The sequence below is a fragment of the Bufo gargarizans genome, chromosome 6, assembly GCF_014858855.1.
Source record: "Bufo gargarizans isolate SCDJY-AF-19 chromosome 6, ASM1485885v1, whole genome shotgun sequence".
NCBI lineage: Eukaryota > Metazoa > Chordata > Amphibia > Anura > Bufonidae > Bufo > Bufo gargarizans.
Window position 1 is genome coordinate 288,186,381 of NC_058085.1, and position 15,911 is coordinate 288,202,291.

At 47.2% G+C, this 15,911-nt stretch overlaps 1 protein-coding gene across 1 annotated transcript in view; it reads left to right on the forward strand.

Annotated features, from left to right (window-relative positions):
- Window positions 1–5,592: 5,592 nt before the first annotated feature.
- The window catches only part of SUPV3L1 (Suv3 like RNA helicase), a 35,388-nt gene continuing 25,069 nt past the window's right edge, over window positions 5,593–15,911 (forward strand). Inside the window, exons 1-2 of the mRNA XM_044297847.1 lie at window positions 5,593–5,970; window positions 14,854–14,931. Of these exons, the coding sequence (XP_044153782.1) occupies window positions 5,598–5,970; window positions 14,854–14,931 (451 nt within the window). The 5' untranslated portion in view covers window positions 5,593–5,597. The remainder of the gene's footprint in view (window positions 5,971–14,853; window positions 14,932–15,911) is intronic.

Consider the following 15,911-nt stretch of genomic DNA (forward strand, 5'->3'; position numbering starts at 1 on the left):
AGCCCTGGCCCCATAGAAGTGAATGGGGCTTTGGTGAAAAAAACGCATTGCATCTGCAAGCAAGTTCCTTTTTCACTGATGGATGCTAAGAGATGTTTGTAAACCTTCAGTTTTTTATCACGGGCGTGAAAAACTCCTCAAACTGAACGCAATCGCAGACAAAACTGACTGAACTTGCTTGCAAAATGGTTGCACTGGTTTCACTGAACGCATCCGGATCTAATCCGTCACGCTCGTGTGAAAGAGGCCTAAGTCCGCTTACATCTGTGTGTTCCCTGTAAAGCTAGGGTTACATGGTGACTTGATTTGAAATGTCTCGCTTCCAGTTGCACCTAATGGTAGTGAATGTGGTCACATAGATCTCCCCACTGGTCGGGTTACAGAAACTTGCAGGCTGACCATATTCACTATCAGTGGTGCAACGTACCAGCGCAACACCGCGATCATATGTTAAGTGACTACGGCGCTGTGTAGACTTTACCTAAGGTGTTCTCCTAACGTTTGTATATTGCTAGAATCATGTTTTTAGTTATCGGACATGATGTCACTATGTAGTTCTGTATTTTCTATTAATAGTACAAGTCTCCTTATGCTTTTCACATTCACACTGTATATAAACTGCTTTATTATATTGTTAAAGTATTTTATATCTACATGTTTTGGGGAAAATAATCCGTAAATAAAATATATTACAAACCCCATGTGGTCTTTTCACCATAATTTTAAAAAAAACTTTTGAGTTTCGAATCTCTCATAGTTTGGTAAAATTCCACCTCCATGAGAGCAATCGAGGCCATTGCTGAAGCTCCCACTGAGGTACCTCATTCTTGACATCGGTGATGGTCTTGCTCTGGATAACAACGTACACAATTTGAAGGTGACTGCGTAGTAACCTTTACACTGACATTACCTAAGAAATACATGGCCCCATCCATCCTCCCTTCAATATGGTGCAGTCATCCTGTCCCCTTTGCATAAAAGCACCCCAAAGTATGATTTTTCCACCCCCATGCTTCACGGTTGGGACAGTGTTCTTGGAGTTGTACTCATCCTTCTTCCTCCAAACACGGCGAGTGGAGTTGATACCAAAAAGTTCTATTTTCTCATCTGACCACGTGACCTTCCTCTGGATCATCCAGATGGTCATTGGCGAACTTCAAACGGGCCTGGACATGTGCTGGCGTGAGCAGGAGGACCTGCAGGATTTTTATCCATGACGGCGTAGTGTGTTACTAACAGTAATCTTTGACACTGTGGTCCCTTCAGGTCATTGACCAGGTCCTCCCGTGTAGTTCAGGGTTGATTCCTGACCTTTCTCAGAATCATCCTTATCCTATTAGGCGAGATCTTGCATGGAGCCCCAGACCGAGGAAGATTTTTCGTCCTCTTGTGTTTCTTCCATTTTTCTAATAATTGTGCCAACAGTTGTTGCCTTCTCACCAAGCTGCTTGCCTATTGTCCTGTAGCCCACCCCAGCCTAGTGCAGGTCTACAATTTTGTCCCTGGTGTCCTTAGACAGCTCTTTGGTCTTGGCCATGGTGGAGAGGTTGGAGTGTGATTGATTGTGTGTGAACAGATGTGTTTTATACAGGTAACAAGTTCAAACAGGTGCAATTAATACAGATGAGTGCAGAGTAGGAGGGCTTATTAAAGAAAAACTAAAGCCTCGTGCACACGTCTGTGGAACACTGAGCATGTGATACCGGCCTGGATTTCTTCTGAGTGCAGGAGCGCACAGCATCATTGGTTGCTATTACGCTGTGCCCTTCCTGCTGCCGCCGCAGTACTGTAATACACTGGTATAGATCATACGAGAAATCCAGGCCAGTATCACATGGTCCGTGTTTCACGGACGTGTGCACGAGGCTCAACAGGTCTGTGATATCCAGAATTTTTTTTTTTGCTGGCTGGTAGGTGATCAAATAATTATTTCATGCAATAAAATGCAAATTAATTATTAGGGAATCGACCGATATAGATTTTTTTTTTTTTTAGGGCCGATACCGATAATCTATGAACTTTTAGGCCGATAATTTATACCGATATTCTGTGAATTTTCATTTTTGAAAAAAATTATTCCTACACAAATCTGCTGAAAATAAATGTTTATTGTTAACATGTAGGTTGTTTTTTTTTGTAAATCTATCTTTTTCATTTATAATTAATATTTTGGTTTGTTTTATTTTTAACTTTTTTATACTTACTATTAGCCCCCTTAGGGACTAGAACCCTTGTCCTATTCACCCAGATACATCTCTATCAGGGTGAATAGGACCTCACACTCTCCCTGCTGCTTTGTGCACACAGCAGCAGGGAGCAGACTATGGCAGCCAGGGCTTCAATAGCGTCCTGGCTGCCATGGTAACCGATCGGAGCTCCAGGCTTACACTGCTGGGGCTCCGATCGGAACTGCCACTGAGGAGGAGGAGGAGGAGGAGGGGAGAGAGGACCCTGTGGCCACTGCCACCAATGATTGATACTGGGGGGGGGGGGGGCCCGCCACTCTGCGCCACCAATGATTAATGCTAGGGTTTGGGGGGCGCACGCCACCAATGAAGAGAACTCTAATTCATATACAGGAGGCGGGAGCTGGCTGCAGAATCACATAGCTGGCTCCCGACCTCTGAGCGGTAGCCACAGCCCCTCCCCTCCTCTTGTCCTCCCTCCTCTCATTGGTGGCAGCAGCAGCACAGGGGGAGGGAGACACTGCTTCCTTCTCCCCTGTGCTGCTGAGGGAACACGGAGCAGCTGTCAGCAGCGCGATCCTTGTTCCCCATACGTTATCGGTATATCGGCAAAATAGATGCCGATACCGATGTTCAAAATCCTGAATATCGGCCGATAATATCGGTAAAACCGATAATCCGTCGATCCCTATTAATTATGTAAAAATCATATAATGTAATTTAGTGGGGGGGTTTTTTGTTCTTTTTTTAGATTCACCATTCTTTGTAGGTGGGAAAACTTGCAAAATCGCAGGTGTGTCAAATACTTATTTCCCCACTGTAACAGCTAGACATATGAGGGCTAAGTATCTAAGCTTTCAAACAAGACCAGGATGGTGGTGCCAGCCACCATAAAGTTGGAGACAGAACCTTTAGAAACTGCCTAGGACGAATATTTTGCTGGGATAGCAATTATAAAATAGGGACAGTACCAGCAAATTCAGGACTGTTGGCAAGTATATGATAAACATCTCCAGCTTCATATAACATTTCAGACACCTTCAGTTTTTTTTTATGGACACTGGGAAAAAGAAATCTGCAAATTGCTGTGGTAGTCCTACAGAGCAGGGATCCGTAACCTCCGGCACTCCAGAATGCTTTCTTCACTTCTATGGGAGTTACAGGAACAGCTGAGCAGGTGTGCATGCTGGGAGTTGTAGCTTCACAGCAGCTGGAGTGCCGAAGGTTGCTGACCCCATCCATAGGGAATAGGGCAGCACGGCACCTCTTCCACCAGCAGCTCTATCCCGTTTGGGGTGCAGGGCCCTAGTTCTCGTGATCGGTGCAGTCCTAGCAGTAAAGACCTCCACTGATCTAACAGTTATCCCCTGTCCTGTAGATACAGCTAGTAATTCAGTGGCCCAGACATTATTTACAACTATAAGCCTGTGCCGGTAAAAGATTTTTTTAATGGCAACCGTAACTGCTGGTATTAATGGACACCTACTTCAACTGCATCCAAATCCTCAGGACGTGGATAGAGTTGAATACAGGGAGCTGTCGGCTGAGATTGGTGGTTTAGCATAGGAAAGAGTGATGCAGCAGGGCAGAGCAGATCTGTGTTGGTTTGCCTGGCAGCTAGGCGCTTCAGGAGTGGTAATGTCAATGTATTGCGCCTGCCTATGCTAAACCACCAGTGGCAGCTGCCAGCTCCCTGCTCCACCATTGTATTCAATGTGGTAGAAACATGCACTAGGTGAGTGTTCCTTTGGGGACACAAGGTGACACTACTGGAATCAAACCCGGGAAAAGGTTTTTCACAGTAGAAATTAATTTATGAAGTTTTTAAGCGAAGTCTCACGAGACTTCGTGAAGTAATAACTTTGCCTCATCTGAGCCAATACATTCTAATACTCTACAGAGCGCTCGCTATACAGTATTCAAATAAAGTATTATGCTAATCGACTTCAGATGTTTCTTTCAAAGTCGATTCGCTCATCCCTAGTTGCCACCTTTCCCAACTAAAAATACTGGCCAAGTTAAATCCCACCCAAAAGGGGCTGTGGTTGTGGGGCGTGGCTTAACACAGGGTGTTAAGTTGCTGTCATACTGTGGCTCCCAATAATAATAATGCCCCCCCAGCATTAATAATGCCCCCAGTAATAGTAATGACCCGATTAACGCCCCCCCAGAATACTGTCCCCATCAGTGCCCCCAGTAATAGTAATGCCCCATTAGTCCACCCCAGTAATAGTAATGCCCCTATTAATGCAACCCAGAATTAATGCCCCCCCAGTAAGAGTAATGCCCCCATTAGTGTGCCCCAGGAACAATAATGCCCCCATTAGTGTGCCCCAGTAAGAATAATACCCTCTATTTGTGCCCTGGGAAGAATAGTGCCCCCCTGGAAGAATAATGCCTAATTAGTGCCCCCTGGAAAAATGATGCCCCCATTAGTGCCCTCTTCTCTGCCAAAAAAAAAAAAAAAAAGCAAGCACTCACCTCCTCCACTTGCTCGCTCTGCTGTGAACGCTCACTGCTGACTGGGAGCTCCGGACAGGACCTGCACCCCAGTGATGACGTCTCGCAGGTCCTGTCCTGAGCTTCCGGTGGGCTATGCAAGCAAATGGAGGAGGTGAGTGTTTATTTTGTATTTTTAATTAACTAACACAGTTGGGGGTGGTGTAAAGGCTTCACTAATGAGCTCTCCACAATGGAAGCGCTCATTAGTAGCAGTCCTGGTAGGAAAATACCGGCAATGTAGAAAAAAAAATTACCGGCAGGACCACTAAAATATCTTACCGGTTGACAACCCTACCCACGCACACTCCCTGCCACCACAGAGGCCAGTATGTTTTCCTATAGTGTCCAAGTGCGGCCACCACTGCTGGTTTGCAGGATGGTTGTAACCCCTGGATACAACCAGTGTATAGTGTGATGGAAAAATGAATCCAGCCAGCAAAGGAGGCAATATGGACAATCACAATACATTAGTAAGTCCCTTGTAGTAACTGTATCTACATGAGAAATGCTACATTCTGAAGTAAGACAACGCCTTTAGGAAAAAGAACCAAAAGAAGTGTGGACAGTCTGAAGGCACATCAGAAACCGCAATTGGTCACGTGACTAGTTGCTTCTGACAACTCCTTCATGTTCTGCTTTCGTTTTTTACTTCATTATCAAGGACTTCATCTTCAGCAGATAAACGGGACCTTCTTTTTAGAATACCGCTTATTTCATCATCATAGCCTGCCACTCCATCTAACTCCCTGACCTGTCAATGTCACGCAGGCGTTATCCGAGTCACCTATGTGTCGGGGCCTTTCTTGTGACATCACCAGGCCGCGCCGCTAAGTGTCGCGCTGTTCTCCTCTACCTGCTGGGTCACCTACGTCATCAGGCTGCGCCGCTGGATGGCATGCTGTCCTCCACATGCAGGGTTTGCCGACGTCATCAGACTGCGTCGCTCGTAGTCATGCTGCTCTTGCTGCTGGGTGTTCGCTGGCTGGAACGTTAGTGCATGCAGTGGCCGGCGGCCTCCCCGCCATGTACATGCACAGGGTGTCTTCGTTGGCCAGATGCTGCTTTCAGGCATCTACTCGCAGCCTGCAGTCTCCTACACAGCGCGGCAGTGGGGTCCTTGGCTCGCTGACAGGATGGTCGAGGACACGCTCCCTGTGCAGACCTCTCTCTAGTGAGAACGAGAAGCGCCTGGACACCTCATTATTCATCCCTGTGGAGCTTAAAAACACCGAAAGCCCGGAGTCAGACATTGGAGCTGAACTGACCCAGCCTCTTAATAAGAGTGAGTCTGGGGTGCACGTGGGAGATGCTAGAGGGGTCCTGGGTGGACTGCTATTGCAGCTAAGGGAACTTTCACACTTGCGACAGGCAGTTCCGTCACCGGATCCGTCAAAACGTATGCCAACTGATAGCATTTGTCAGACGGATCAGGATCCTGATCCGTATGACAAATGCATTGGAATGCCGGATCCATCTCTCCGGTGTCATCTGGAAAAACGAGTCCGGCATTTTATTTTTTTCTGCGCATGCTCAGACCGCAAAAATGAATCAGTTTTGCCAGAACACTTGGGGCCGGATCTGGCATTAATACATGTCAATGGGCAAGTGTTCCGGAGTTTTAGACTGAGATAAAACCGCAGCATCCAAGAAACGTAAGAGGGACTTAACTGATGCATCCTGAACGGAATGCTCTCCATTCAGAATGCATTAGGATAAGGCCTCTTTCACACGACCGTTTTTTATTTTTTTCCAAAAGCGGGCCATTTTTTGCATTCCGCATATGGTCCTTATATGGAACCATTCATTTCAATGGTTCCGCAAAAAAAACGGAATGTACTCCGTATGCATTCCGTTTCTCCGTTCGGTTAAAAGATAGAACGTGTCCTATTATTGCCTGCAAATCACGTTCCGTGGCTCCATTCAAGTCAATGGGTCTGCAAAAAAACGGAACACATACGGAAATGCGTCCGTATCTGTTCCGTTTTTGCGGAACCATCTATTGAAAATTTTATGCCCAGCCCAATTTTTTTCTATGTATTTACTGTATACTGTATATGCCGTATATACAGAAAAACTGAACGGAAACACAAAACTGATCCGGTAAAAACGGCCCGCAAAATACTGAAAAAGCCATACGGTCGTGTGAAAGAGGCCTAAAACTGATCAGTTCTTTTCCGGTATTGAGCCCCTAGAAAGGAACTCAATGCTGGAAAAGAATAACGCCAGTGTGAAAGTACCCTAAGGCGTCTTTCATGCGGGCTTTGTGGGAAAATGCGTTTTTAATGTGTTTTGCACACGCGTGAGAAAAATCGGCATGTTTAGTACAAAGACCCGAACCCGGACTTCTTCACAGAAGTTCAGGTTTGGGATCGGTGTTATGTAGATTTTATTATTTTCCCTTATAACATGGTTATAAGGGAAAATAATAGCATTCTTAATACAGAATGCATAGTACAATAGGGCTGGAGGGGTTAAAAAAATAAATAAATAATAATAATTAAACTCGCCTCATCCACTTGTTCGCGAAGCCCGGCTCGTCGTCTTTCTTCTACTTTGAGGACCTGGGAGGAAAAGGACCTTTGGTGATGTGACTGCGCTCATCACATGGTCCATCATTATGAGCGTTACTGATAATACAACCGTCTGCATCTGTTATGAACGGATCCGGTTGTATTATCTTTAACATAGTCAAGATGGATCCGTTATTAACTCCATTGAAAGTCATTGGGGGACGGATCCGTTTTCTATTGTCAGAGTTAAACGGATCTGTCTCTTGACTTTCAATGGAGTTCATGACGGAAAGAAAACTGAAGCATGCTGCGGTTTGTTCTCCGTTATGAGAACGCTACTAAACGGAACGGAAAGCATTTTGGAGCATTTCATTCTGTTGAGTTACATTTTGTCCCCATTGACAATGAATGGGGACAAAATGGAATCGTTAGTGTGAGAGTAGCCTAAGGGTACTTTCACACTAGCGTTATTGTTTTCCGGTATTGAAATCTGGTAACGGGTCTCAATTAGGGCTGCAACGATTAATCGATAACTGGATTCATTGCTGACGAATCCAGTTATCGAATAATCGCTAATTCGTTGCTATGCGGGCAGGCGGCTTACTTTAAATCACTGCATCTTTATTTTACCTTACAATGACGCTCCAGTAACAGGCAGAGCCGTTGGCGGTGTAACGTCACTTACTCATGTGACGCGCCTGCTCCGCCTCCTTCATTCATAAAGTGGGCGGAGCAGGTGCATCACGTGAGTAAGTGACGTTACACCGCCGCCCGCTCTGCCTGTTACTGGAGGGTCATTGTAAGGTAAAATAAAGATGCAGTGATTAGTCTGCTGTGAGCAGCAGGGCCGGGGCTGCTATAGGGAGGGGGATCGGTCTATGGCACTGCTATGGGGAGGGGGGTCGGTCTATGGCACTGCTATGGGGAGGGGGGGGGGATCTCTGTATGGCACTGCTATGGGGAGGGGGGGGATCTCTGTATGGCACTGCTATGGGGAGGGGGGGGATCTCTGTATGGCACTGCTATGGGGAGGGGGGGATCTCTGTATGGCACTGCTATGGGGAGGGGGGATCTCTGTATGGCACTGCTATGGGGAGGGGGGGGATCTCTGTATGGCACTGCTATGGGGAGGGGGGATCTCTGTATGGCACTGCTATGGGGAGGGGGGATCTCTGTATGGCACTGCTATGGGGAGGGGGGATCTCTGTATGGCACTGCTATGGGGAGGGGGATCTCTGTATGGCACTGCTATGGGGAGGGGGATCTCTGTATGGCACTGCTATGGGGAGGTGGGGGGATCTCTGTATGGCACTGCTATGGGGAGGTGGGGGGATCTCTGTATGGCACTGCTATGGGGAGGGAGGGGATCTCTGTATGGCACTGCTATGGGGAGGGGGGGATCTCTGTATGGCACTGCTATGGGGAGGGAGGGGATCTCTGTATGGCACTGCTATGGGGAGGGGGGATCTCTGTATGGCACTGCTATGGGGAGGGGGGGATCTCTGTATGGCACTGCTATGGGGAGGGGGGACCTGTGTATGGCACTGCTATGGGGAGGGGGGGATCTCTGTATGGCACTGCTATGGGGAGGGAGGGGATCTCTGTATGGCACTGCTATGGGGAGGGGGGGGGTCTCTGTATGGCACTGCTATGGGGAGGGGGGGGTCTCTGTATGGCACTGCTATGGGGAGGGGGGGGGTCTCTGTATGGCACTGCTATGGGTAGGGGGGGGGGTCTCTGTATGGCACTGCTATGGGGAGGGGGGGGGTCTCTGTATGGCACTGCTATGGGGAGGGGGGACCTGTGTATGGCACTGCTATGGGGAGGGGGGACCTGTGTATGGCACTGCTATGGGGAGGGGGGACCTGTGTATGGCACTGCTATGGGGAGGGGGGACCTGTGTATGGCACTGCTATGGGGAGGGGGGACCTGTGTATGGCACTGCTATGGGGAGGGGCGACCTGTGTATGGCGCTGCTATGGGGAGTGGGGACCTGTCTTCCGTTCCGTCCCTTGTACTGCATTTGACTGGATAAAAAAAAATTCCGGCCAAAATCCCGGTACAATACCGCACGTGCAGCGATGTATTAATGCCGGATCCGGTACCAAGTGTTCTGGAAATTGCCGCATCGCCGGATCTGGTTTTCTGGTCTGCACAGGCGCCAGGATATATGAGGAGTGGGTTTGTCTTTTGATCTTTGAAAAAAATGTAAATACCGGATCCGTTATTCTGGATGGGACCGATCCAGAAAAAAGAGCTTTCCGTTTGTATACGGCAGGCATCCTCAAACTGCGGCCCTCCAGCTGTTGTAAAACTACAACTCCCACCATGCCCTGCTGTAGGCTGATAGCTGTAGTATGTTTGGGCATGCTGGGAGTTGTAGTTTTGCAACAGCTGGAGGGCCACAGTTTGAGGATGCCTGGTATACGGATTGCTAGATCCGGCAGGCAGTTCCGTTGCCGTAACTGCCTGCCGGATTCTAAAAACGCTAGTGTGAAAGTACCCTAACTCCAGTTCACGTGAATAGGGGAAGAGCTTTAATGATGATGTGGTGATTGCAGTCCTAAATCTCCCTGCTATGTCCGACCAATAACGTTCTCTTTTCGTCACTTGTCACATTTAATAAAGTTGTTCCCGTCGGATACAATTCTGTTTAATTTCTGAACATGGATTATTGTACTTTTGATTTTTATGTTTATTTTGTGGCTATCAATGTATCCTTGTGGGGAGAACATTAGGTTACAGTCTTCTAAACTGTCCAGTGTGGGAGGAGTTACCCAAAAGTCGCCTGTATGAATGGTGCAGAAATGCCCTAGACCGTGCCTTAAAGGGAACCTACCTCTACTATGCTACCCTCACTGAGCGTTTCTAAATGTTCATTGTGTTACCCTAAACATATAAATTACACTTTTAATTTAATTTGCAGACTAATTCAGTAAATATTCCGCTTTTTTGTACTTCCCGCCTTTTATGCAAATTAACATATAAGGGTACATTCACACGACCGTATGTGTTTTGCGGTCCGCAAATTGCGGATACCGGCCGTGTGACTGTAGCTGGCCCCATGATAGAAATGCCTATTCTTGTCCGCGGATCTACGGATGCGGACAGCACATTGTGTGCTGTCCGCATCTTTTGCGGCCCCATTGAAATGAATGGGTCCGCACCTGTTCCGCAAAATTGCGGAACGGGTGCGGAGCCAAAAATACGGTCGTGTGAATGTACCCTAAGAGTCATATCTTACTTGTGTGACCAGAGAAGTCTCATATTTTCTCAGCTCCGCCTAAGAAACGCCCCTACAGATAAAATCTCGCGTGAGCTTCCTTGCTTCGAGTCAAGGTAAGCACGTCCCCTAGCCATCCCCTCTTTTGTTAGATTGACAGCCTGCAGAGCGGCCAGGATCGCATAAGTCTCACGCATGCGCGGTGCGATCAGGTCTCCGGATGCCGCTGTTAGCCGGGTTTCAGCGGCGCAACTGTGCATACGCGAGACTTGTGCCATCCCGGCCGCTCTTCAGGCTGTCAATCTATCAAAAGAGGGGACGGTTCGGGGGGTGCTTACCTAAACTCGAAGTAAGGAAGCCTAATTTGCATACGACCTGCGGGGGGAATAAAAGTTGCTTTACAGCGATCGAACATCGTACACAAGAACATTATTAGAAGCCGGATGTTAACGGCTTTAGGCCTCATGCACACGACCGTTGTTGTGTTCCGTTCCGCAAAATGGGGTTCCGTTGTTCCGTGATCCGTTTCCGTGTGTCTTCCTTTATTTTTGGAGGACCACCAGACATTAAGGAATGTAAAAAAAAAGTGATGCAAATGATAGGAAAAAAACGGACACGGACGCAGATGAAAATCTTGTGTGCCTCTGCGTTTAACGATCCCATTGACTTGAATGGGTCCGCGAACAGTTTTCCGTGAAAATAGGACAGGTTATATTTTTTGGACGGACTGGAACCACGGATCACGGACGCGGATGGCAAACGGTGCATTAGCCGAGTTTTCAACGGACCCATTAAAAAAAATCAATGGGTCCGCAGAAAATCACAAAAAACGAAGCAACGGACACGGAATAAAACAATGGTCGTGTGCATGAGGCCTTAAGGTACTGATGGCGGTTTTGGTCTAGTTTGGTGCTGACAGGTTCCCTTTTAAAGGGGTTCTTGGGTGTTTTAAATCTGCATAAATAGTCTCTGCATTGGTTTTGAGGACTGACGCTGGCATACACATTCACTTACGGATGTAGACTGTAGGGTTTGTCCAGGATTTGTAAAAACTTGAGTTATCCCTTGAAAAAGTTATCCATTAGCTTTGTGGCTGCTTTCTTTCAAAGTTGGCTCTACCCTGTCCGTGGGTCGTGCTACGTATTGCAGCTCAGCTCCACTGAATTCATTGGGGGGGAGATTTATCAAAACCGTTGCAAGGGAAAACTGGCCTAGTTGCTCTTGGCAACCAATCAGATTCCACCTTACATTTTTTAGAGCTCCTTTGGAAAATGAAAGTCAGAATCTCATTGGTTCCTATGGGCAACTTAGCCAGTTATGGTAGGCGGAGTCTGCCCTTGTTCTTATGTAGCGCTGGCCAATCGCATTGCAGAGCTCACAGCCTGGGAGAAAATAACCTCCCAGGCTGTGAGCTCTGCGCTGCGATTGGCCAATTGCAGCGCTACAGCAGAACAAGGGCAGACTCCGCCTACCATAACTTAGTGACCGAAGATACCAGAGGGCATAGCGGGAGAACGGAGCGGTGCCCAGGGATAATAGTAAGTGCAGTGAGATCCCCGGGCGCCGCTCTCCATGTCTGTATACTTAGTTCAGTGTCAGGATCAGTGAAAGGTCCTCTTTAACTTCTTAGAGAAACTTTTTAAATTCTTGGATTATCCGCTTGAAAAAGAATTATATCAATTAGGTTTGTGCCAGATTAGAAAAATGGATTGCGTGGGGCACAGCTGTAATACCAGACAGCTCCTGGAGAGAGAAAACCAGGCGCTTTCTTAATATCACACAGACTACTTAATGAAATGGTCCTTGTGGCTGTGGAGCCATGGACAGCATCGCCACCATGTCTGCCTCGAGGCTGAAGCTGCTGGGAACCTGTACCGGAAATAACTCTGCCTAGGCTACATGCAAATAGCGGATCCCTGTTCCTGTTTTCTTTTTTTACATCCACATCCGTTACGTTTGTCTTAAGTTTCTTTTTTTTTTTTTTTTTTTTTTGCGGTCTGCAAAAAAAACCCTGAAGGCTGTAATTCTTGAAATTTTATATATACAGGTTTCCCAGCAACCATCTGTAAAAAAAAAAAAAAAAAAGGATGCGGATGACATAGCCTATTTTTGCGGACCCATTGACTTCAATTGAAGTCAATGGGTCCGTAAAACGTTTATTGCGGACAAGAATAGGACATGCAATACTTTTTTTTTTTTTTTGTGCACGATAAACACTGACAGCAGACGCAGAAAAGAAATGGTTGACTGCACTGCATTTTTAACGGATCCATAGAAATGAATGGGAAACCAACCGATCCGCAAAAAAAGAAACACTGCCGTGTGCATGTAGCCTAAAGGGAACCTGTCATCAACTTTATGCGGACCTCACTGAGGGCAGCATAAAGTAGTGACAGAAATGCTGATCTCAGCGGTGTGTCACACATCAGCTAATAGTAAGTGGTTGCTGAGAACCAGCATCATAATCATTACAGCACAGGCCTTGAGAAGAGTCAGATCTACCTGAGAAGAGTCCTGGTTATTCCTAATCTCCTGCAGTCACCCATCTGCTGCTGATTGGCAGTTCTCTCCTAGAGAGAAAACTAGGTAGAAGCCTGTCAGCCATCAGCAGGTGGGTGGGGGAGCAGGAATTCATGAATAGCCATGACTCTTCTCAGGCGGCCGTGACTCTTTTCCAGGCCCAGTCTGCAATGATTGTGATGTTGGTTCTCGGCAACCACTTCCTTTTAACTTATAAATGACAGACCACTGAAATCACCTCGCCTGTCTCTACCTTAGGCCTCATGCACACGACCGTTGTGTGCATCCGTGGCCGTTGTGCCGTTTTCCGTTTTTTTTGCGGACCCATTGACTTTCAATGGGTCCGTGGAAAAATCGGAAACTGCACCGTTTGGCAGCCGCATCCGTGATCCGTTTTTCCTGGCCGTGAAAAAAATATGACCTGTCCTATTTTTTTCACGGCCAACGGTTCACGGACCCATTCAAGTCAATGGGTCCGTGAAAATCACGGATGCACACAAGATTGTCATCCGTGTCCGTGATCCGTGTCCGTGATCCGTGTCCGTTTTTTCCTATCATTTCAATGGCAAACTTGACTTAGATTTTTTTTTCATTTTTCATGTCCGTGGATCCTCCAAAAAACAAGGAAGACCCACGGACGAAAAAACGGTCACGGATCACGGACCAACGGAACCCCGTTTTGCGGACAGTGAAAAAATACTGTCGTGTGCATGAGGCCTTATACTGCCGTTAGTATGGGCAGCATAACGTCGATGACAGGTTCCCTTTAACCAATGTGCTGGTTAGCAGGCATCTCAAGACCTGAACTGATTGCCATGGAGAAGTAAATATGAACATCCCCTTGGAGCTCTGTAATGGCAGGTATAAGGTTAGGGTTTATTCACATCTGCAGCATGCCTGATCCAGCACGGATTTTTGCATGCAACGTTTATTTATTTCTGGCCAAAAACCTAGCATTTATGCCAGGAAGTGGTCGGATCACCGCCAGACCCCATTATAGTCAATGGGATCTGGCGGAATCCAGCAGACTGCTCTCTGGTCCAACAGCCCGCTGGATCCTCTACCACAGAAACAAATGTACCCTTAGGCTGGTTTCACACGGGCGTTGTGGATTAGGTCCGGATGCGTTCAGGGTGCGTTCAGTTAAACTCGCACTATTTTGCAAGCAAGTTTAGTCAATGAATGGGTCAGGATTCAGTGCGGGTGCTATGCGTTCACGTCACGCATTGCACCCGCGCAGAAAACTCGCTCGTGTGCAAGGGGCCTTAGAGCTGGAATTAATTATTTTCCCAAACGGTCAATTAAGATGTGAACAACTTAGGCCTCTTTCACACGAGCGTGACGGATTAGGTCCGGATGCGTTCAGGGTGCGTTCAGTGAAACTCGCACCATTTTGCAAGCAAGTTAAGTCAGTTTTGTCTGCGATTGCGTTCAGTTGTTCAGTTTTTTCCGCGCGGGTGCAATGCGTTTTGATGCGTTTTTCACGCGCGTGATAAAAAACTGAAGGTTTACAAACAACATCTCGTAGCAACCTTCAGTGAAAAACGCATCGCACCCGCACTTGCTTGCAGATGCAATGCGTTATTCACGCAGCCCCATTCACTTCTATGGGGCCAGGGCTGTGTGAAAAACGCTGAATATAGAACATGCTGCGATTTTCACGCAACGCAGAACTGATGCGTGAAAAACAACGCTCATGTGCACAGACCCATTGAAATGAATGGGTCAGGATTCAGTGCGGGCGCTATGCGTTCACATCACACATTGCACCCGCGCGGAAAACTCGCTCGTGTGAAAGGGACCGAAGGCTCCTTGACTGGGAATGTGTGTATACATCCTTACTGCTGGTCCCTGAACTTACAGCGAGTCTCAGTCACGCGTCCCTTCTAATAGAAGATACTTGTTTTTTTAGGTGAAGTTCTAAACATTTTAAACAAGTTTTACAGAAGAAAAGAAATACAGAAACTGGCTGCAGAGAATGGTTTGGACGGTAAGAAATGAATGGATCTTAGTTTGCTCTGTGTTAGGCCTGGATTACACTGCAACATTTTGTAGCGTAACTGGTTGATTTTTACTATTTACAGCTGTAGTCCACATGAATGCAATCTTGTGGGCTGCAGCTGTCATTCAATAGTTAAAATTAATCAGCTGCGCTACAAAAAGTCGCAGTGTAGCCCAGGCATTAGACTGAGAGATGCCATATCTGATCCAAGGTAGATGGGCAATGATCCTGTCTCCTGGGCATGTAGCCAGTAGTCTTTGATGGCTACTGAAATAATCACTGATAACGGACTCCTGGAATGGCAATGTGTCCACTTCTGCCATAAGCCGGAACGCAATCTTCTCCATGCTTACTGACTGGGTCATTCGTTCCACAGCCAGCTCCAATGACGTCTAATCAGATCTGAGCAGCCACCTTTCTATGTTATTGAACGAACAACATTTATGGCCTGCCCACAGGATAGGTGATAAAATGTGATCGATGGGCATTTGACCACTGTGATGGACAGGACAGGGGTCTCTGAATTCCTTTTGTAAACACATCGGTTTATTTTGCATGTGTGACTGCTGCTCCGTTCACTTAGGCTGGGTTCACACTTGAGCGTTGCGCAAACGTGCGTTTTACGCGCATTTTTATGCGCGTTTTTGTAATAGTAAACGCGCGTTTGACGCGCGTTTGTGTGATTCACTACAGTGTCCTATGGCCACAAACGCCCCAAAAGTCGCTCATGTACTTTTTGGAGCGTCGGGCGTTTTACAGCGCGATCGTACGCGCTGTAAAACGCCCAAGTGCGAACCATTCCCATAGGGAATCATTGGTTTCTCCTTGTTGAGCGTTTTACAGCGCGTAGGAACGCGCTGTAAAACGCTCAGGTGTGAACCCAGCCTTATAGCCGGCGAATGAAGTGGTGGTCACGCGTGCACTCTGGGTACTTGGGGGTTTCTGCTCTCATGGTCGGTGGATGATCC